This window comes from Furipterus horrens, unplaced genomic scaffold (assembly GCF_987537825.1).
Source record: "Furipterus horrens unplaced genomic scaffold, mFurHor1.1.pri manual_scaffold_5, whole genome shotgun sequence".
Taxonomy (NCBI): domain Eukaryota; kingdom Metazoa; phylum Chordata; class Mammalia; order Chiroptera; family Furipteridae; genus Furipterus; species Furipterus horrens.
This window is the reverse complement of record NW_028327175.1, coordinates 23,141,992-23,166,366: the sequence shown is the minus strand read 5'-3', so window position 1 is coordinate 23,166,366 and position 24,375 is coordinate 23,141,992. Positions and strand designations below refer to the sequence as shown.

The following is a 24,375-nucleotide window of genomic DNA, read 5'->3' as shown; positions in this document are numbered from 1 at the left end:
ATGGACTCCCTATAACGAGTAATGAATTGTATTATGAGGGATATGGATGAGTAGAAGGCAGCAGACCCAGGAGAATACATTCTGTGTGATTCATTTACATAAAACTCTAGAAAAGATAAACCTATACTATGTACAGGGACTGAAAGACCAGTGGTTTCCTAGGGCTGGGACGGGGTAGCTGAGATTGCCTGGGTTGGGGCACAGATAAATTTTGGGGTACAGAATTGTTCTTTACATTGATTGTCACTGTAGGTACATGGGTGCATAAATTCAAAATTAATATCAAAATGTATACTTTAAATGGAAGCATTGTATTTTATGTACAGTATATCTCAATAAAATTGATTACAAAAAATAAAAAGACCATGATTTAATCAAGCGTGAGAAGACTCGTTTCATGGGTACAAAAAGAAATTAATGGAAAATAAGAACTATTTATTAGTCAAGTGTTTATAAATAAAGTTTATGGAAAAATAATTATTCAAATTTACTTTATTCTACAACCGAAGAAATATGGGTGAGAAATACAGAACAATTTATTATGTTCAAGAATTGAGAACAATGGCAAGGATCCAGTCAGTCATCAGCAAAATAAGTGTAAAGCACCTATGCTGTGCAGAAGTTAATTTCTTTTTAATGATTAAGTTTTCCTCATATTTACAAGACATTAAATACTAATTTACAAAAATGTTCTAAGCTCATCTTAGAATTATCACAGAGATGAAAATACATGGACTTGAAACATCACTAAAAGAAACAAGACTTTTGAAAATAAGTTTCCAGTAACAGATAATTTCAAATGAAAAATATCAAAAAATGCCCCATGAAAAACTTCTTGGTGAAGTTCTGAGATTGCATACAAAGATCATACATGGAGATATGAAAGCAGGTGGATAAAATGTGCTTACTTCATTAATAAATTTATGACTTCTTTGCTTTCAAGTCCAACTCCAAGTGAACTAATTAATTAGAAGTGTGGTGATAAGTGGTAATTGCATTAATCACACCATGGGGTAATTTAATGCCTGCAACCAATTTTCACCAGCGTGGGTGTGGGTGCCCAAACTGCTAGCCACAGCCTCCATCCATTGTCTCTGACTGTCCTACTTGTGATATTTTTAGTAGCGATCTCCACCCCTTTGGCAAGAGTAGCACTTTAAGGCTTATTATAATTATCTTATTTTCTCAACAATAGAGCCTCAAGACTTAAAAAAGAAAAAAACAACCCTGGGAAATTCTCAGTCCAGTTCAGAAGCACTAAACAGCAATTTAGTTATAAAGTTGGCACAACATTACAAAATATTTTCAATAAAGTCTTTATGAAGCTCACAAAAATGAAATGTTTGTGAAAGTCTGTGGGGGGCTGCTGGGGGAGGGTGTCAAATATGTGATACAGTCCCAACACTGAGAGAGACTGATGTTTCCAAGCTTGGCAAAATCGAGGTATCAGGTCACCCCTTTAAATTTTCATAAAATTGGACTCATGAGGCACAAATTTGTGCCTCCATAAACACGCACTCACACGATTAAAAGCCCATGGATGTGTCCCGTAAGGCCGATGCAGCGAGGAAATCCCACACTGTAAACACTCACTAGTATACAGGAAGAGAATGACAAGATTATGGCTCATAGGCTTGCCTGACCTCTCACACATCTCATCAGCCACCATCCCGGTGGGTCAGTGCAGGAGAGAGAATAAATGAGTTGTTAACACTGACTTGAAATAGCTTTTCATCCTGACTGAACAATTAACAGGGAACCCAGAAGGCTGCCTAAAAAATGGCCGTGAATTTAGCAGGTCACTGTTCTTGCCCCAGGAACATCCAGCTCCCCCTAAAACAGCTCAGGATACCTGACAGGTACTTATTTACATAAAAGTCACAGGTATTTATTTATTTATTTAATCCTCACCTAAGGACATTTTCCCCTTGCTTCTAGAGAGAGAAAGGGAGAGAAACATCAATGCCAGAGGGAAACATCGACTGGTTGCCTCCTCTACGTGCCGGGATCAGGGATCATAGGCGTCTGGACCAGGGATCAAACTTGCAACCTAGGTTTGTGCCCCGACCAGGAAGCGAACCCGCAGCCCTTTGGTTATAGGGCATCACTCCAACCAACTGAGCAACACCATCCAAGGTGATACTTATTTATATTAATGGCATCAGTTGTTACCAATGATAAATCCTGAAGATACATAAATTCTCAATGAAATAAGCAACATTCTTAAAAGATCCTATTGACAGAGTACATTGACATATAAGTTGATAAAAAGAATAATGATTTTTTTGTAGCTAAAAATTAACATAAGGGGTGACATGTTCATACATATTCATAGAAACAATTTCTCTCCATTAGCACTTGAAAACACTCGGCAAACAGATATTCTTGAGCCCCAATAGAATGTGGTCCTGGGAAAAGGAGCTTTATGAAATTCAATTATGAAGGTTCAAATTTAAATGGTATTTGTTGTTGGCAGGAAAAATTGAGATGAACTGCATTAAAAAACAGAACAAAACAGTATATTCCATTTCAGTCGTTTTCAGCAGAATCCAGGGATTACGTGGTTTGTTCCCAGCTGTATCCCCAGGGCCGGGCACACAGCAGGTACTCAGACATGCTGAACACTTAACATCAACTGCAGCCAGAGCAGCCTGGTGTCTCCTTGACCATTTCTGGGTCACTCCTGGTGAGAAGTGCTGCACAAAGAGGAAAGATGGGCTGGCTGCTACTGATAATACTACTTACAATTTTATTCCTGTTTTATAGAATTATGATTTTTTGGAACTTAATCATAATAATCATTATAAAGTTGACATATCTGTTGTAAAAATACTGTAACAGAAAGAATGGTAAAATGCAAAATACAATCCTAGAATTCTGCTTCATAAGATAACATTTTTGGTATATTTTGTTTCAATATTTTTTCTACATATATAATTATTATCTATACATGATATATATACAGGATGGAATAAAATCAGGTTTACAGTTGTTTGTATTAAAAATAATACAATAATTAATACATAACACAAGAATAAACTGTTTTGCATACTCACAACTGTAAACCTACTTTTGCCCCAGCCAGTATATATATAAGGCTTATTAGTTATTTTTAAGATATTATTTATTTATTTTTAGAGATAGGAGAAGGGAGAGAGACGGAGAGGAAAACATCAATGTGCAATTGGTTGCCTCTCACATACCTCTAATTGGGGACCTGGCCCGCAACCCAGGCATGTACCCTGACTGGGAATTGACCCGGTGACCTTTGGTTTGCAGGCCGGCACTCAATCCACTGAGCCACACCAGCCAGAGTCAATGCTTATTATTTAAATAAAAAGATTATAGTGCTGCATCCTCCCTTCCTTACTTATGTAATAAGCAAGTTTTTCATATTAATATGAAATATTAATATATGTGAGAATGTGTTTTGCTTGCTGCAATGGATCTTGTTTTGTAGATGTAAGAAATTCAGCCATTCCCTAATTCATGATTTTGTAGGTTTAGGGGGAAAGAACCTTATTATTTTTTAGAAAACAATATTTTTCCTTCTTTTAGAAAAGTTGTTCATTTATTTTTCTTTCTTTTCTGGCTACATTGCTTAGAACTTAGAAGTTTAAATAATAACAAAAATTACAGTTCTTGATTTCAATAAATACCAGCTAAGTTGTTGATATTTTTGATGGGTTCACACTAAAGGTAATTGCAAAGTAAGTATTAACAATAGAATACTTATAAGTTTGTTGGGTATATTGATGAAGCCAAATTAATGCTCACAATTTTCTTCCTTTCCAGAAGACCAAGCCTTTAATCATAAGACCAAACTTCAAGCATCAAAACTTGTCATTTCAACTTAAAAATAAAAGCCAGCCGAGCTCCAAAGTAAACTTGCAGCTAACAGAAAGAACAAACAATTCCGAGTCAGAAAAGGATGCCCCCAAGAGGAAAGCCATCAGAGCGCCTTCTCCAGGCCAGAGTAGGCCCAGCGCACCCTAGTGGCCAGTCAGCTAACCCGTTTCACCTGCAATGAAGCTACAACTTGGGTAATTATGAGTCTGTCTGTCACCAGGAATAACGTCCTTCTTTCACAAAGCATTGTTGGCTAGCTTCAAGAAAGAAGCAACATATTCTGTTGAGAATTTTGGTGTGTATGTCCCACCAGGGATATCGGCCTGTAATTCTCTCTCTTTGTAGTGCCTTCATTGGGTTTTGGTATCAGGGTCGTGCTGGCCTCGTAGAATGAGTTTGAAAGCGTTCCTTCCTCTTCAATTTTTTTGAGTAGTTGAAGAAGGAAGGATAGGTACTAATTCTGCTTTAAATGTCTGGTAGAATTCACCTGTGAAGCCATCTGGTTCTGGGCTTTTGTTTGTTGGGAGTTTTTTTACGCCTGCTTCAACTTCATTGGTAATAATAGGTCTGTTCGGATTCTCTGTTTCTTCCTGGTTTCATTTTGAAAGGTTTTATGTTTCTAAAAATTCATCCATTTCTTATAGATTGTCGAATTTGTTGGCATAAAATTATTCATAATATTTTTAATCATCCTTTCTATTTCTGTGGTGTCAGTTGTAATCTCTTTCATTTTCTGACTTCATTTATTTGTGTTCTCTCTTTTCTGCTTGATGAGTCTTGCTAGAGATGTAACAATTTTATTTATCCTCTCAAAAGAACTAGCTCTTAGTTTCATTAATCTTTTCTATTGTTTTTATTTTCTATTTCATTTATTTCTGCTTCGATCTTTATTATTTCCTTCTTTCTGCTTACCAAAGATATGGAAGCAACCTAGGTCTCCATCAACAGATGAATGAATAAAGAAAATGTGGTGTGTGTGTATACACACACACGCATACAAAATGGGATATTATGCAGCAATAAAAAAGATGGTATCTTGCCATTTGTGACATGATGGATCTAGAGGGTATTATACTTAGTGAAATAAGTCAGACAAGAAAAAAACAAATACCATGTGGTTTCACTTATGTGGAATCTAAAACCAAGCAAAATGAAAACAGACTCATAGAACACAGAGAGCAAAGGGATGATTACCAGAAGGGAGGGGGTGGGGAGACTAGGTGAAAAGGGGAAGGGAAATATAGTCAACAATACTGTGACGCATTTACACAGTGACAAATGGTTACTGGCATTAGTGGGGTGATCCCATTGTAAGGTGTAAGAATGCTGAATCAGCACATTGTACACCTGAAACTAATATAACCAATATAAGACTACTTGTCGAACATACTTCAATAAAAATAATTTTTTTAAAAAGCAAAAATAAAAAATAGAAAAAATAAATAAATTCTGAGACAAACTTTTTGTAATTCATCAAAAGTATGAATGTTCCATATTTATTCTAACACAAGATCTTTCAGCAATGCGAGTACTAAATGAATTGTGAATGGAGAGAATTTGAGTAATGAGACAAGTTGAGGGAGCCAAAAGAAAATTGGGAAAGAAAAGAACTACTGTCCTCAGACAGTGGTGCAAAGGCAATTGCTTCTGTTTTCATTTAAATTTCTATTGGAAACAGAAAATAAAACCTGTCTTTTTTTTTTTTTTTTGTCACTCTTAATAAGCAAAAATAAGAAAGTAACTTACAATAACTTCCCTAAAGGATTCCTTATCACTGATTGTCTTGTCTTCTACACATCCAGATTGATTCAAGTAGTGGTAGTTTTCTGGCACAGATAAATAAAATTCTTCTACAAAAAAGGGAAAGAAAAACATAACATCAATACTTGACTGACCAGGATCAGACTGAATCTGAGTTTTCACTTTGTGACATTAAAATAAAATACATAAATAATTCTGTGTTAATATTCCCCTGTTAAGGTAAAACTCTCTCAATCATGAGATGGGGAAAATAGGAAGAATTTAATGAAACTAAAAGGACTGGTAGAAAAAAATGATTGATGAGGATCCTGTTTTGTACTTGATCTTGGCCAAAAGACCAAGAAGCAATGAAGATCCTGTTTTAATTGTTTTCTCTTAAAGATCAAATGTTCAGAAATTAGCCTTATTCAGGTGTGGCTTCAAAGTAAAACCAGTTGTAATATAGTGTATATATATATATTGGCGGCGTCGGCGGCAGCCGTCCGTCTCGAGAGACGATGGTGTAGCTTCTTAAGAGTCTATCTGCACCGCTGAGAATGGCTGTGCAGTTCGACTCGGGAGTGACATGGTATCTGTCTCCTCCCGTGTTGAATCGACATCTTGTGATGACGCTGAAGCTACAGAGCCTGGGCAGGGTGATATGGAGGGTCTGCTGTTGCCCATGCAGCAGACCCCCCCTCTCTTCGCAGCTGAAGGATCCAAGGGAAAGACGGAGTCAATAAAGCTTGGCTTCAGGTGCGCCGCAGGAGTTGCCGGTGTTGACTACAACGTCAAACCGCCTTAGGGACTCCGGCTCCGGATTTTCTGTCAGGGTTTACTCCCTTAGCCTTTCCCCTGAAGAGGTATGCCGCAAGGCAGCGGAGGTTTTTTGGAATCAGAGTTTTCCTTCTCTGATGTGCCCTGACTGGAAGATCGAACCAGCGACACTTAGCTCGCAGGCCGACACTCAATCCAGTGAGCCAAACCAGCCAGGGTTTATATATATATATATCTTTTTCATAAATATTCTTTAAATCAGAAAAGAACCAAGAGTCCAAAAATGAACACAAAATTTAAGATTTCCCTATTGATTTTTCATGTACATTATTGGGCTCTAAAAGGAACTCAAAATTCTTTGGTACTCTCATACATTTTGAATCGACTGGAGGAATATCAATGAAGTCCAAAAAGATGTCTTCTCACATACCGATGGCTTTTAAAGAGAAAACAAGTTGCTAACATGTATTTCTCTGCTGCTGTCCCATTCACTTACCTCTCTGTTCATGATCTAGCCCCGCCAGCAGTGCATAAAATATGTGGTAATTCCTCTCCCCAGGATTTTGCCTTACTACTCGGTTCTGTGGAAACAAATAAGATTTCTATTCAGAGGTGTTTCCCCTGCTTAATTAACACAAACCAATAATTTCCGAAGATTGTTATTGTGAAAGAAAATGTGAATTAAATCATGTTTACTTACTTTTTCTAATAAATCTTCATGTGACAAGCAATGGAAAGTTAAGGAACAAAACCAGGATATGATGCACTTAATTAGTCTTTAATTTTCTGTGCTTTGTTACCCAAATAATTACAATTCCCTTTTCTTTTGACATTGAGACTTCCAGTGTCAAAAGATAAGCCCTCAAAGCATAGACTATTTCACCTGAATCCAATTTCAAACATCAAATGGTACCCTAGGAGGATTGATTCCAAACAACAAATAGTTGATGTTTGATGATAAATCCATTTTTTCAGATTATGGACATGATAACAGAGATTTCCAAAAGAAAAATAGTTCTTTATCTCCTAGAAAAATTAATAGGTTAATCATAGTAAAATTAGAGCAATAGCTAGGTAGAAAAAACAGACAGGAATGTTTCATTCACATTCTTCATCCATCCTTATTAAGAACAGTTTCTTCTGATAGAGTCAAATACTGTAGAGGAGAAAAACTATAAACGAAACAGGATACAATCTACAATTCTCCCGCCCTGAATGTTTCCCTTCTGACAGATGCTGAGCTGAACAAACTTCCCAAAGCGACTGGAGTTGTTGTTGTACACGGTCTTTGCGTTGCCGAAAGCTTCCATGATGGGGCTGCAAAGTCAGAACAGCGGCAAGTGTTAATTACGGTAGATCTGAACACGGCAAGGACATTCCCCACAAATGCGAAAATGCACAAGGGCGAGAAAATTCTGAAATCAGAAGGACCAATGTTGACTATGCCTCTTTTTTTTATTATTGCTTTTCATTTACAGATGTCTCATTCCCCCCTCCTGTTGCTCCCCCCAACGCAGCCCACCCCTGTCCCACAGTCATTTCCCTCCCTGCTGTTCCTGTCCATGAGTCATTTATACATGTTCTTTGACTAGACCCTTCCCTTACTTATGCTTCTTTACAGAAAAGCCAAAATTTCTAAGCATTTGCTGAAATAGGTTTGTCATGAATACCCATCTTGAAGGTGGGATCTCACAGCTTCATATGCAGGTACAGGATGCTCCATGGAGCTCATCCCTGCCCAGTTTACCTTGGGCTTATACACATAAGACAGGGATGACACAGAAAAAGCCCCTTTTGCAATTCTAGGAACTTAGAAAGTCCAGTCGTGAAAATTCTACCCATTTGTTGTTGGTCCTGTGAGCACCCCATTTAACTTCTTTGGGTCTTCTTTAACTTTAACATGTGGTCAGATTAGATTAGGGGGTCAGCAAACTTTTTCTGTAAAGGACCAGATAATCAATATTTTTGGCTTTGCAGGCCACGGGGGTCTTTGTTGCAACCACTCAGCTCTGCCGCTATATTTGGAAAGCAGCTATAAATGCTATGTAAACAAATGAGTGTTGGTGTTCTAATACAATTTAATTTATAAAAACAGGTTGCAGATGGAAGATGAAAACATCATGGAGATGGATAGTAGAAACGGCTGCACAACAGTGTCAGTGCCACTATGCTGTACACTGAAAAAGGTATCAAGTTATAAATTTTACATTATGTACGTTTCATTACAATTTAAAAAAATAAAGTGTGAATGCTAGAAAAAACAAAACAAACAAACATACAAAAAAACACCAAAAATCAGCTGCCAGATATGGAAAAACATGGACTAATTCATATAATAGGATCTGTAAGTCCCGAAGGTTCTAAAATATTGGGTTGCCCAAAAAGTCTATTTAGTTTTTGCTGTAAAATAAAAGACATTTTTTATTTTCACAATTAACTTTATTGATTTGGATATTTTGAGTATGTTGGCTTTCTTCCACTATTGGCTTCTAGTGGGTAGAGGCCAAGGGTGCTGCTAAACATCTTCCAATGCTTAAGACAGCCCCATAGCAAAGAATTATTTGGCCATAATGTCAACAGTGCCAACAAACTTCGCAAGCCACTTTTGATGTATTTGATCAGTCACAGTACCTTCTCCATACACTGAACAAATCTTTTTTTGCGTGTCAGTTGCATTTTTACCTTTCCTGAAATAATAAAGCATAATACACCAAAAATGTTATGTATTTCCTTCCATCTTAAGTATTGAAATGGCTGCACAAAAATGCACCAATTTTGGTAAGTTTTAAAAAATGCACGCTGATATGACATCTGTCAAAATGCAATCTAACAAGCTTGTTTTGAATGAAGTTAAAGACAACTAAGCACTCTTAGAGTCACTGTATGGAAGAAAAAAAAAAAATGTAACGGATTTTTTGGCCAACCCAATATTATAGAGCATAAATCAGATATTGGGCAACTCCATATTTTAAAGAAAATTCCAGATGATACCTCACCACACAGCCCTCTTTCAAAGTCACAAGGCCCTCTGCCATCAAATGTAATGTATCAATGATCTTCTGCCACATGAAGCTACAAAAATGCCACCCGCTCTCATGGCACTTCCAAAGGGCTGAGTGCTGAACAGAGGCTCGCTCATGTCCATGCTGAGCCGTCTGTCACACTGTGGCGGGAGGCTGAAATTTCTGCTGATAACAAGACCTCCAAATAACTAATCAAGGACTCTGGTAGAAGGAGGCCTCACCAACTCAAACCTGGCCCGATGATGGAGAATCAGTTGCTGTTGCCTGGGTTACTAGAAATTGCTATGTGCATGTCAAGATATTTCTTTAAGGAACTGTAAAAGAGAAGTCAAGAAAAAGAGAAAACAGACCCACTAATTTTAATTTTTCCTTATATAAGGCATACCACGAGGAAAGTGAAGCCTATTAGCTGGAAACAAGAAACACAGTAAATACCTGCTTTCAAGAATGGCTTGTTCAACACAGGATGTCTTCTCTTCCAAACAGAGTTCCAAAGACTGTTGACTGATGACTGATAAAAACTTGAGGATCAATTTAGTGCTTTCGGTTTTACCTGCCCCGCTTTCACCACTGAAAGACAAAATGCAAAAGTTTGTGCCTTTAAGTATAATTTCTTTTACAAAAACCAATTTGTCCACTGAACGACTGTTGAAAAGTGGAAAGAGAAAGCCCAAATGCCTGTTTCAAGAGCTGAGTTAAACGAATTAATAGAAGTGCTTTGTTCCGCTGGCCACACCAATGTGACGTGTGCCGATTAGGGCACATGAGGTAAACAGAACTACCTTTACTAAGCTAAGGTACTAAGACGGACGGTGCCCTTCATGGGAGGGAAGGTCTACTAGAATATCCCAAACACCTCAACAGTGCCTGGCTACTCCCAGGCAGTCAGGAAAAATTTGTTTTATGAATAAGCACATTAACAGTACATTTATGGGGAACTTCAAGCAGGTAAATGTGCACAGAAACGCAACCAGTCATAAATACTATTGAGTGGCCAAGGAATGAACTCCCAGGTATTTACTCAACTAACGCTAAGTCATTTTATTCCCATGATAGTGCTATGAGGGAGGCAGCCACTAAGCGTCCAGTGAGAATTTAACACCAGGTCTGCCTGAGTTCAAAGTCCTGCAGAGGTGCACTTTAGTGGCAGTTAAGGAAAAGTGAATAAAATAATGCAATAGGGGGGGGGTGGTGAGCAAAGTAAGTTGTACCTTAAAGGACTGGCAAACACTGGTCAGGCAAAGAGGAAATGGGGAGGACTGGGTTAAGACGACAGTGTGAGCAAAAGCATGGAAGCCAGTTGGGCCGTGTCTGCAAGGTTAGTGGGATTCTTGTTAGGTCATGGGGGCTGAGAGGGGAGGCACTGGAGAGAGAAGGGATAAAAGATCGAGTTCATCATTCACAGGCACCCGCAGGAGATGGAAGGCAAAGACAGCTCATCAAAGTCGCGTGTAAAGAACGCAGCTCTGAAGTTAATGCTACAGGAGAGAGGGGGCCCTCAGGGAGATCGGCTGCTATAATCCAGGCATGTGGTCGTAGGACAAGTCCAACCGGGCTGCAGACGAAAAGGAAGATATGGAGATGGAAGAGATCTGGAAGGAGAAACTCAGTTTTGTGTAAGGCGTGGGAGAGAACGAGAGTAGTAAAAAGGCAGAAACCTTACCAAAAAAGTAAATCAAGGATGTAAGTAACAGTATAGCAATAGCAGCAATATCACAAAGTCTCTCTCGGCAGCCGTCCGTCTCAAGAGACGATGGTGTAGCTTCTTAAGAGTCTATCTGCACCGCCGAGAATGGTTGTGCAGTCCGACTCGGGAGTGACACGGTATCTGTCTCCTCCGGTGTTGAATCGACATCTTGCGATGACGCTGGAGTGTCCTCTCCAGTGAAGCTGAAGCTACAGAGCCTGGGCAGGGTGATATGGAGGGTCTGCTGTTGCCCATGCAGCAGACCCCCCCTCTCTTCGCAGCTGAAGGGTCCAAGGGAAAGACGGAGTCAATACAGCTTGGCCTCAGGTGCGCCGCAGGAGTTGCCGGTGTTGACTACAACGTCAAACCGCCTTAGGGACTCCGGCTCCGGATTTTCTGTCGGGGTTTACTCCCTTAGCCTTTCCCCTGAAGAGGTATGCCGCAAGGCAGCGGAGGTTTTTTGGAGTCAGAGTTTTCCTTCTCTGAATATCACAAAGTAGCATGTTAATAATTGCTCAATGGGCGATATAAACAGATGAGCTCCGTGTAAGTTGTAGAGAAGAAGTGCTCGTTGAGTGCCAAGACCTGGGAAGCTATCACGGAAGAGAAATGTTGCTGAAAACTTGGTGAATGATTAAGCACATGTAATAAAGGAAAGGAAATGACTCAGAAATGACACCCTCTGTGCCCTGCTGGGTACCACAGGCTCATGGGAAATCTCCACTGGTCCAGGCCAATTGCAGCAATTCCATTCCCTTTGCAAGTTGGCCGTGGGCAGGTGTCAGGATTTCAGCCAAAGACTTCAAGTCCAGTGTGCTGAGGGCTCCTGGGGAGGTCTGCATGCACACCAAAGAGAACAGGCAGAAACTTCCCCCTCCCTTCCTTTCTGCGGACGACAAATACCTGGGAATCCACACCTATCTTGAGATCACAAAGCGAAAGCCAAGAAAATCAGAGCAGGCTGAATCCACAACCCTGAAACTGCCCTGTCTTGTGTGTCTGAGATAACAAAGGTCCGCACACGTCAGGCCAACTTTGGTTGGCTTTTCTGTTATCAGCAACCAGAAACTTCCCAGCATGGGACTTAGCATTCATCTTCCCGTAACGGGCACCTGCCCAGCCCAGTGGCTGGCACACCTGAGGCACTCAGCAAGGATGCCCTGAATGAGCAGTGTAGAAAGAAACCACGAGAAAAGCGCAAGAAGAGATTTTTAAAATGCTTGATATTAAAGAAACACCCACCCACCTAATGGTTGTGGATGATTAAATTATGTTAAAGCAAACAAACAAAACTTAAAGGCATAAGTTCTCCAGTTAAAACACATGAGGCAGAAATAATGTTACGTGTGCCCCAATCCCACCTCTTGATCCTCCAGCACACGGATGTAGACAACATTCCAACTTCCCTTGCAGTAAGGACAGCAATCAATTACAGTCTGAATGTGGCCAACTGAACAAGAGGACAGCTGGACAACTGAGCAAGAGGGTTGTGTGCCGTTTCCAGGTCTGGTGGCTAACCCCCCCTTTCGTGGCCCCCTGGACTCTATCTGCCACGCCTGCCATCCAGGTGCCCTCAGGGATGACACATCTCCAAGACAAAGAGACATGGAGGAAAGTCAAGTCTCTCTGCTTCCCATATGGGGCTGCTACCTGAGCAAGAAATACACCATGCCTGTGTCACACCCCTGAGATTTGGGGGCTGTGTGCTAAGCACTTAGCCTACGCTGACCGACACAACATGGCAAAAACACAATCACGGAGAAGATACTGTTCAAACTCAACAGCAAAGACCTGGTGGAGAAGAAGACAACCCAAGACTCTCACTGTTGTTAATGAGTCATGGATATCAATCTACATCATTCTTCAGCTACATTTTTTCTCATTGGAGCTTATTTTCTTCAAGCATTTTCTTTAGGGGAGGGGAGCATATATATAGCCTATTATAAGATTATAATGATATACATATATGACTAGGTTTATACTTCTTTGCTTATCATAATCATAGATCTATGAAGCCAGAATAAATTTAAGACTTAAAATCAAAGAAAATATAACACCCCCAAAAGCCAGATTAACGGGACTAATTGAACGCTCTGGTTAATTCCGTCTTGCTCGCTTTACGCTGTGACTGCCTTACTGCTTCTCTTTTGAGCCTGGCAAGCCTTTTCGACCACGGGCAGCGTAGTGACTCATTTACTCCACCTCCTCCCTTATTTCAGCCACTGCAGAACAGTAACTCGTGCAGCAATTATGATGTTATTGCACCTTCACTTAGAGCAAACACATCACTCACATATCCAGTCCTATACTTTTCTCATTAGCCCTGGGCAATTAAAGAGTCCCAGCTCTTGGCGCCCACAAGATTGCAAACACAAGCACGGGCTTTGAAGAAAACATGTTCACCCAAATGAACCACAACGAGCTTATACTTTACTTTACATAACAATAATAGTGAAAATGAAAAAGAGAAAGAAAAATAACCCCAAGTACTGATGTGGTGTCTCGTTGGCCGTGTTAAAAGATTTTAAGAATTTTTTCAGTGGCAGAACAGAAAGTCCCAAGACAGTTGTTAAGCAGGAGTGGGTCATGATCATGTTCAAGGTTCTAAAGAGTCACTGTATAGAGCATGGAGTGTGGAGAACGATAGAGGGGAGCAAGAGAGGAAGAGGAGATAAGATGTGAGGGCGGAGATGATTAGCGAGAGGCGCAGGACAGACTGTGGAGGGAGAATGGAAGAGGCAGCTGCTGGCCCTGGTCAGGAGGTGGGCGGTAAGTGACAGGGAGGCACGGGGAGTGACTCTGAGCCCCCCGGGAGCTTGCTAGCATGCTGATCTGGGTGCTGGTAACACAGCTGTGCACATTTGTCAGTCCCCATCACACTGTACATGTAAGGTCAGTACACTTTGTTACATGTAATTTTACCTTAATGGGGGGGGGGGGCGACTTCTAGATCCAAGAATGACTTCTTGGTCTTGGGCTTAGGACCTGGTAGAACACAGAGTTCACTTGCTGAGAAAGCAAAGCATGAGAAGAGAAATACATTTCTGGGATAAAATTAGGATGAATTTAGGACATGCCGCCCCTGAGAGGCCCATGAAATGTCTAGGATGACACCTCGGGGGCATGTGGACATGTCTGGAACTCAGAGGAGAGAGTGGCGGGGCAGGTATTTAAGTGTGTGGGGTCATGAAGAGTGAGCGGAAAGGCAGGTCAGTTGGAAGAAGGTGCGGTGGAAATGACTGAGCTGAGGCATGCCCCAAACGAGCAAGAAACCCAGAGTGGTGGAAGGCCAGGGAGGAGACTAGGGGACACGTGGGAAGGGGCTGTGGAACCCAAGGTGCATCTACTTTAAAATATGGAACTAGAAATTTTTGAATGATGATGCCAAACATCCAAGAGAAAGGGAGAAGCCAAAAAATCAGGGCAGGGGCCTTCGACATGGAGCAAAGTCCCAGGAAAGCATGAGGAGGTGTCCCACAGAGGAAGGAAAGGGCCTCTGGTGTGATCGAGTCCTTTCTCCACCACACAGGCCAGTCTTCCAGAGCAGTGCAGGTGTGTCAGCAAACTATGGCCCTGAAGCTGTCCTCCTGCCTGGTTTTATGAAAAAGGTTTTATTGAAACACAGCCTGGTGCTTCATCTGTGTATGGTCTATAAATGCATTAACACTCCAGAGTTGAATGGTTGTAACAAAGATGGTCTCACCCACTAACACTGAAATACACACTCCCCGGCCCTTTCCAAAATATCTGTGCTGACACCCAACAAATATCTCCATCCTGTCAATCAAATCCTCCCAATATACATGATTTTCTCAAAGTATACAACGATAACTATCTTGCTAGTAGGAGACCAAGAGGATTCGGTCCAAAGGTCTTAGCAAGCAGTACAAAATTCTTCAAGTTTGACCCTGTACCAAGAATTAGGATTCTGTTCTGAAGCGAACACAGGGAGACTCAAGTTCAAATCCTCTCAGCTGTTCAAAACAGGTCTCTTTAGCAAGTGACTCAACAGCTCGAGCCTCAGATTCCCCACAGAAAATGGCTCATGGGCTTCTCTGAAGATTACACACAATCTGTCTTCTCAATAAATGTCATTTCCCTTCCACCGCCTTTCCCAGCTCCTTCATAACCCCTGGCAGACCTCACAGCCTTATAGACATATATTCCATTTCTTAATTATCCTTGTTTTGCTAGATGCCTTTGTTTTTGCAAATGTCTCTGTGCACCCCACCCCACACCCCCCTCACCGCAGACCGCCGCCCATACTGGCCATACTGATCACATGTCACTCTCTCTATGAAACACCTTCTCGGCTTCTTCTTGAATATCTATGACCTTCTCTGGGAGCCATGTATTATTTCTATTACAGCATTTGGCAGGCTGTATCGAAATGATTTACACCAGTTCTTCTCACCAGAATAGAAGTTTCTGAAGGGGAGTGATTGGGTCTGGGTGTTGTTATCTTTCTCATCCAGGATGCAAGTTGTGTTCACTATTGCGCAATCATTTCTAAATACATTTCGAGAAAGGAAAAAACACCGAACACCCAATTATCATTCCAGAATATGAAAGACATAGTTAAGAAATTGCTTTGGTTTTGGAAAACGAAAATATTCAAAGGGAGCAGAGGTCCTAAACCAACCGTTGCTTCTTCTATCCATCCTTTGATCAACAGCTGTTGAAGGCTGGCCCTCCACCAGACATCATCCTGAGCAAAGGTGAATTAGCTACATGCCTTGCCTACACTGTGTATCTTAACAGGTCATACATACTACACTCTGCCTGCCTGATACAATGTATGAAAACGGAAGTCAATGTAAAATGTACTAGATCAACAAAGATCAAATGCTGACCTGGTCAGTTACATGAAAAAAGAATCCCCAAGTATGTTTTAAATTTGTATATTTATATTTTAAAAACTATAATAGCATGAGCCGTCATTTAAATGTGCACAAAAAAATTAAAAGTAAGCTAAAGAGAGGTAAAGGGCCATGAAAGCGAGACCAACAAAAGAGGCTTGGACTGGAAGCCTAGAGACGTGGCATTGACACCAGCCAGCTGGGGACCTTGGCCAAGTGACGTGGGCTCATGAAATAAGAGACAAATTGATCTACGAAGTCCTATCTAAGTTCCAAGTAGGCTTATTTTCGGATTTAAAAGCTATCAACATGTTTTGAAAATAGTAAAACATGTTGCAGCCACAAGGGGGCAGACCATGCCTTAGGAAATCTAAATAGGGCTCCTGTAACCTGCAATTTTTATTTTTATACTCAATTTTCTCTTAATTCCCACAGCCTCAACTCCCACTTAAAGAACAAAAAACTGCTGTAGAGAGCTATTAAAAACCAAGACGCATTTTAATGAGAAATCTATTCTTAAAGACCGCTTCCTGAGTTAATTTAGAAAAATACAGTCAGTTTTTTCACATCAGCAGGACACAATGGGAGCTTTCTGTTTGGGATCCATCCCCCCTCCCCAACAACTCCCTCCACCTGACTTTTAAAGACCACTACAGTCTTTGGCATGAAAATGCAAACCCTGTTCCATTTTATTACACACACACGCGCGCGCACGCACGCACGCACGCACGCACACACAGTGATCTAATTTGATTTTTGGCTTTCTTTCTAAGCCACTCTGTCTAGCAAATCAAGCTCTCCTATTTTTTTTTCCTGCTTAAAGTTGTAAGTACAAGCCATCATCAATGGCAAATATTCAGGTACCTAAGTGTGGAAAACAATTTGAACTTCTTAAAATAGAATTCTGTTAATCTTATTAAATTAGATTCTGTATGTTGAAATAGTGATCTGAAAATTCTAACTTCTGAATTTTAGTGATGTCATCTGAAAGGACCACTAATGGTGTTTCTAGTCATATGAGGAGCTTCTTTATTGGGAATGTACTCTCAAAAGCTTGGTTTTTATATGAAACAAGTAGCTTTATTTTCATTAACTGCAAGCTATACACATTCATGTTTACTTAACTGAATGAACTGACAGTAACTCTAGCTGAGTGGTTTCCAGTCAGGCACATTAGCACCAATAAGGTGATGGAGTAAAGAGCATTTATCAGCTCAGATGCTTCCCTCCACTTAAAGAAGGAGGCAGAGAGAGATGGGCTGAGGGGATTGGGGGGGGGTAGAAAATATGAATGAGAAAGGCACCATTGTCGTTCATATTCTGATTGTTAAAAAAGCAAGGACCCAAAGAACAAGAGCTATGGGTAAAATCTTCCAGTAAGAAGAACAACCCTGGCAGTGATTTTCTGTGTGCAGGCATCACGCAGAACACCCAAATTAAAGAGCTATTGGAAGGTTTCAGTGAGTTGGTGCCTGTTAAGTGCTTGGCACAGTGTCCAATACAGTAAACCCTTCAAAACAGGTCGGCCATTATTTCTTACCCATCTTCAGTTAGATACCACACAGGGAAGGGGAGTACATTTCAGATATCCCTGGATGAGGCCCTTCCATTTCCCTTCCCTGAGGTTTCAATGAAGGTCCTCCCCTGGCCTGTCTGTACCCCAGGATTCCCCCTTCCCCCCAAGGAACAGGAGTGGCTTCTCTGACAGCTGAACTGGGGGAAGGGCTGGTCTGTTCCTCACCATCTGGGAACTGGTTTCCCACTGGCACTGTGGCCACCGGCTACCTGCCTACACACGCGACCAGGTGAGTCTGTCTAATTTTGGGCTGCAGTGTTAGCAACCTGATTGGCTGGACGTCTAAAGCTGCCATATGGCTGTCCATCTGTCTTTGGGGCTTGACGTCCATTGAATCAGAAATCGGGAGGGTAGGTGGGGTCTTATTTGTTATCCTCCCCAAATCCAAACAACCCTTTCCTCTTGAAATAATATAATTATTTTGACACAAGTTGGGAGTAGAAAGCCATCTAAAATGGATGTCAAAATCTTTTTTCACTCAGGCAGTTCTGTCTACACATTGCTGGGTCTCAGTAACAGCCGTGCACCAGGAGGGAACGCCTGGTGGACACTTGAATGAAGGGCCTGGAGACTCCATGGAAAACTCACTGAAAGTGACATTCAGTTCATCTGCAGCTCGTCTGCCTTTGGGTGCCTTCCAGGGGTGCTCTGATCATCACTAGAACAGGATTCCGATATAAACAATGAGTAAGAAGATCCAAGAAGATGTCACTAGAATATAGGTGATGAGGCACTTTGAATTAGTTAATAAAACTAATAAGTATTTTTAAAGAAATAGATTCAATTTCTTTTTTAGGCATTTCCTAGAAATAAAGGTTTTGATAGTAGGGCTTCTGGTGATTTAATAAATGAGTAAGACTCAGCTGACATAGATAATGTCAAGATCCTCCTTCTCTCTCATCAAAAAAATTCAATACATTAAGCACACCCTTCTATTATTTCCTTAACATATCCATAACAGGCCCTTTTCGGTAGCGAATTCAAAGGTACACTTTAGGAGCGTATAATTAAAACCATTAAACATTCTTCAATTTGGAAGATTCCATCTGTAGAGTAATCGCATTGTATGAGAGAAAAAAAGAAGCCTTGCTCAAACATACAGCCATTCCGTCTAGCGCTCTGGTACATCAAACATTTCAATTTGAAGGAACTAGGCAAGACTTCCTCAAATCCATTGAAAGACCATACCTCACAGCTGGAATAAGCTAAAGAGTAATTAAGGTAAATAAAAAAAGGGAAACAAATGCAGTAAAGTCAACAAACGTAGTACATCTAGCTTTTCTACAAGAGCTCCTCACGTCTTCTGAAAGCTGTAGTTTTCCAGCTCTTGAAAATGGACAATTTCATCTGAGAAATTCAGGTACTTGTGAATCGTTTGTATGAATGTGCTCAGCAGGGCTGGGGCAGGGCTGGCTGAGAAGGCGCTGCCTGCAGAGGCACCAGGCTCGGAAGACCGCCTCTCCACAGGTCCCCTCCCTGGCCTCCCGGCTGCTTGGCCGGCTGGTTGGTTGGTGGTTACCTGATGAGGACACACTGGTTGTCGTGGCGCTTCCACAGGCAGCGGTAGCACTCGTTAGCGACAGCGAAGATGTGCGGGGGCAGCTCGCCCAGGTGGCTCTTGCTGTAGCGCTCCATGGTGGCGTGCTCGTACAGGCCGGGGATGGGCTTGTAGGGGTTCACGGAGGCAATGATGGAGCCGATGTAGGTCTGCAGGCACAGGGACATCCAGTTACACATGGCACTGGAGGGAGTCACTGAGCAAAGGCTTCACACCTCCTCCCACACTGGGACTGGGGCAGCGACAGGGAGTCTGTGCGCAGCTCAATGCTGCTCCACACTGAGAAGGAAAGGAGCTACCACATGTCCCTGAAGCCCAAGCTTCACCTGAGAATCCACCCAAGTGTTGGCTAGCGGGGGAGAAAGGACTCCTGCCCCGACTGCATGAATTTTCCTACAACTCTTTGGTGCAAACTCTGGTCATTTTGCACAAATGAATGAAACCATTTCAAAGAGGACTTGCTATGAAGGGAACACAAGAGAAGGAAGATGGTGAAACAGCCCAGGCCCAAATCCCTGCCCCCCATGACCTTTAACCTTGTCCTTGTTAGATGGCAGGGGATTGGGGGAGGGGGCTTGAGAGTTAATGTTTAATGGAGACAGAGGTTCCATTTGGGATGGTGAGAACCTCCTGGAGACAGTGGTTATGGCTGCATAGCACTGAAAATGTAATTTTAAAAATATTTTTCAATTTTAAATTATAGTTGATATACATTATACTAGTTTCAGATGTTCAAGTCTGTGATTAGACATTTATATAACTTACAAAACGATCAGCCCTATAATGCCAACGTATTTAATGTACTGAATTGTACACTTAAACATAGCCAAGAAGGTAAATTTCATGTTATGTGTATTCAACTGCAATGTTTAAAAAGTAACAAGATCATTTGAAAATACTAGGGGTTTAGTACTCTCAAACGCCTCCCGAAGTACCATATCACTTACCTGGAACTAAGTGGACAGACAAGCTTACCTTTCTGGAACAAAAGTCTGGCCAGAAATTAAGCAACATCTTCAGAGTAGCAAAACAGAGGTCACTGAGTTATTAAAATGGAATGCCTTATGTCTCTCTTCCATATGAACATAAGTATTCACTTGCACTTCTGCAAGAAATGCTAACGAAGTTCAGTTGTCTGGGTCCCAGGCTCAGACCCAACTAAAGAAGCCAATCAGAAGGGGAGGAGGTAGAGTCTGCAACCCCCACCACTCACCAGCCAGCTTTCATGGCACGCATGCGTTGTGCCAGGGGCTGCAGGGGTGTTAGGGGCTAAATTTGTATGATGCCCTAAATCCCCACTACCTAAGAATATAACTATACTGTGTTTGGAGATATGGCCTTTAAAGAAATGTTTATGTTAACCATTAGGGTGGGCACTATTCCAATCTGACTGGTGTACTTACAAGAAAAAGATCTGGATACACAGAGACACACTAGGGATGTGTGCCCACAAATAAAGACCACATGAGGTCCTGGCTGGTGTGGCTCAGAGAGTTGGGAGTATCGTCCCATAAACCAAAAGGTCTTGGGTTTGATTGCCAGTCAGGGCACAGGCCTAGGTTGCGGGTTTGGTCCCCGGCTGGGACACATATGGGAGGCAATCAATCGATGCTTCTCTCTCTCTCTCTCTCTCTCTCCCTTTTCCACTCTAAAATCAATAGGTGTGTCCTCTGCTAAGGATTTTTAAAAAAAGACACACGCATATATGAGGAAATAGCAAGAAGGTGGCCATCTGCAAGCTAAGGAGAGAGCCTTCAGAAGTAATCAGCCTCACTAGATATCTTGATTTTGGACTTCTAGTCTAGCCTCCAGACTGTGAGAAAATCAATTTCTATTGTTTAAGCCGTCCAGACAGGGATATTTTGTTAGGACCACCCTAGCAGACTAATACAGAGCCTGACCCCTTTAACACTCACAGCCCTGGGAAGGTCAAAGTACTACTACCCCTGTTTTTCTGGGGAGGAAAGTGAGGCACAGAGAGAAAATCCTATGTACAGTCCCACACCCAGTGAAGTGGTAGAGGTGAGACTTTGAACCCAGGCAACCTAATGCCAGAGCCTTTTCTCAATCACTGCCAAGGCTGGGCAATACAGCAGAGGAAAAGAAAGGCAGGAAACACTAGACACAAAGTCCAAACATCCTGAGAGCATCTGTACCACATTACAGCAATTTGTAATCATTTATATTCATAGTGACTGCCAGGAACATCAAGCAAAGTATCGTATGTTCCATATAACTGTTCTAAAATGTAAGGGGGTCTGTAATGTGTTTTGGAAATATATTGAACCAAAAAAGATTAGAAACATAAAAGAGATATTACCATATGACCCAATAATTCCTCTTCTAGGTATATGCGCAAAAGAATTAAAAACAGGTACTCTAATACAGATATTACAGCATTATTCATGATAGCCTAAATGTGGAAACAACCCAAATGTCAATCATGGGTAAACAAGGTGTGCTATAGCCACACAATGGAATATTCAGTCACAAGAAAAGAACGAAGTACTAATACATACTACACTGTAGATGAACCTTGAGAACACTATGCTAAAGAAGCCAGGACACACAAGTTCATCTACCCAGAAATCACAGGACACATCACGTTCCTTAACCTTAATAAAAAGTTTTAGAATACACATCTTCAGATTTCAACCCAAACTGAGAAACAAAAATGTTCTGGCGGCAAATTATAGACCTCTTAGTAAAGGAGAGAACAGAAGGCATTTAGATTTTCAGGGACAAAATAATCTCATCAGAGTGTAAATAATAAATATCCAAGTTGTGAATGACAGTAAATTCAACAAATGGATTCCCGTGTACCAACAGGGACAGCAAACAACCACACTATGAGCCAAATGCGATAATCTGAAATCTCTTATTAAAAAAAAAAGAAAGAAATTGTAAAATTTGTTTGACTGGTATAGAAAGAAAATCTATTTTTTTATTTTTTTCAGATGACAAGAAACCTTGCCTCATACAGGGTTAACAATACCTCTCTACTATAAGAAACTCCCTTTAATACTGGGGTAAATTAGGCTCTTAAAATAGGAAGGTTCAAGTTTTACAATTTCACCTTCTCTCTAATGACCTAAGTCATTTCTTAAAAGACTTGTCACGATTTTAAATGACAATCCTACATGTTTCCAAAACTTCACCCAACATTTTATAATTGTGGGGCATCATTGTCACATGCTCTCATTTGCTCCAGTATAAGCTTGAGATGGAGGCAGGGCAGAGGCCACAGTTCTGCCTCTTCTGACAAATGAAGAAATTGGCAAAGGATGCTCAGTACTGCCCGACAGTCACAGAGCCAGTGATTAAGAATGAGGATGGAATCCTGGGTTTCGGTGTGTCACACAGCGGGTCTGCATGACCCCCCTCACCACCCGCCCACACACAGAATGGGAATCATCCCAGACTTTGTCCAGCCTTGTCATTAGTGGCCAATGTCTCATGTCCTGTAAACTACACTTCCAAGAAACCCTAGAATCATTCCCCTTTTCCTCCATCTCACCACCCTGGCCTCACTTGCTTAGATGTCCATAAAAACCTCCTTCCTCGCTGATGTCTCACACGATCCTGTGTGCTCAATCTAAGTTCCACAAGTGACAACATGAACTTCTGAAGACAAAACTCTCCTGCTTAACACACTTCAACAGTTCCCACGACCTTCAGGGTCAACCGCAGGAATATTTAAGAAGGCAGTTTGATACTTCTAGCCAATTTGGAGGCATAGGTAGACACACTTCGCTTCCTTCCACAACCATAAGTAAGATGATATCTACCTCAAAACAAAAAAACAACCAGAACTATCAGAAAACTGAATTGCACAGAAGTCCGACAAACAAAGATATAAAGAAGTAATACTCATCCAGATGGGTAGGAGGGATGGAGAGGATGCGGTGTGGTGGAGCTGGCAAGGTAGTGGCTGTGGCCTGCTAGTGGAAAGAGCAGTCACACATTATAAAACCCAGGAGGGACACCTGGGGAGCAATCCCAGTCTCAGGCCAGACTGTCCAGCTCATGGTTCCAGGACCGGGAAAATAAACCCTCATTGCTTCTGGCTGTGAAAACAAGTCGGGGGTTGGGGCAGTGGAAGAAACTGCAGGTCTCCCAGAAGAGTCCATTTAGAGGGCCCCCACGATCTGCAGATCGACCCACTCACTCTGGGAACCATCACCAGAACAACAGCTAGAGGAGCACCAATCACATGCGGCAAGTGGGTGAAGTGACTGGAAAAGAAGTAAGTGCCAAGCAAGTGGCATTGTTCCCTCTCTGACTCCTCCCTCACATACAGTGCCATAAGGTGATGAAATGGGTCACCCAGCACTGACAAATACCTAAGGCTCTGCCCCTTACACAGTAAGAGGTGTGAGAGCTCTACCTAATACACAGAGGCAAACAAAGGAGACTATCAAGTTGAAGAGACAGAGAAGTATGGCCCAAAAGAGGAAGCAGATCAAGACTCCAGAGAGAGAACTGACTGACGAGGAGACAGGCAACCTAACAGATGCAGAGTCCAAAGCACTGGTGATAACGATGCTCACAGAAATGACTGAGTACGGCAAATGCATAAGGGAAGAAGTGAAGGCTATACTAAGTGAAACAAAGAAAAGTCCACACAAAACCAACAGTGAAGGAAAGAAAGCTGGGGTTCAAATAAAAAATTTGGAACATAAGCAAGAAATATATAAGTCAACCAGTACAGAATGAAGAAATAAGAATTGAAAAAAAACAAGGAGAGGCTTAGAAACCCCTGGGACAACTTTAAACACACCAACATCCAAATTATAGGAGTGCCAGAAGGAGAAGAGGAAGAGCAAGAAATTGAAAACTTATTTGGAAAAATAATGAAAGAAAACTTCCCTAAATTGGCAAAGGAAATAGACATATAAGTCCAGGAAGCACAGAGGGTCCCAAACAAGTTGGACCCAAAGAGGATGACATCAAGACACATCACAATTAAAATGTCAAAAGTAAAAGAGAAAGAGAGAATCTTAAAAGCAGCAAGAGAAAATAATAGTTACGTATAAAGGAGTTCCCATAAGGCTATCAGGTGATTTCTCAAAAGAAACATTGCAGACAAGAAGGAACTGGTAGGAAGTATTCAAACTGAAAAAAAGCAAGGACCCACGACCAAGATTATTTTATCCAGCGAAGCTTTAGAATGGAAAGGCAGATAAAGCACTTCCCAGACAAGGCAAAGCTAAAGGAGTTCATCATCACCGAGCCTTTATTATATATGAAATGTTAAAGGGACACATTAAGAAAAAGAAGATCAAAATTATGAACAGTAAAATGAC

General features: G+C 41.4%; 1 protein-coding gene across 1 annotated transcript in view; it reads right to left on the bottom strand.

The window, feature by feature from the left end:
* Positions 1 to 24,375, bottom strand: part of MYO10 (myosin X) — a 200,776-nt gene that overhangs the window by 81,424 nt on the left and 94,977 nt on the right. Inside the window, exons 4-9 of the mRNA XM_090276208.1 lie at positions 19,031 to 19,218; positions 9,825 to 9,959; positions 7,559 to 7,683; positions 7,067 to 7,080; positions 6,863 to 6,947; positions 5,596 to 5,699 (exon numbers count right to left, since the gene is read on the bottom strand). Coding sequence (XP_090132334.1) covers positions 5,596 to 5,699; positions 6,863 to 6,947; positions 7,067 to 7,080; positions 7,559 to 7,683; positions 9,825 to 9,959; positions 19,031 to 19,218 — 651 coding nt within the window. The remainder of the gene's footprint in view (positions 1 to 5,595; positions 5,700 to 6,862; positions 6,948 to 7,066; positions 7,081 to 7,558; positions 7,684 to 9,824; positions 9,960 to 19,030; positions 19,219 to 24,375) is intronic.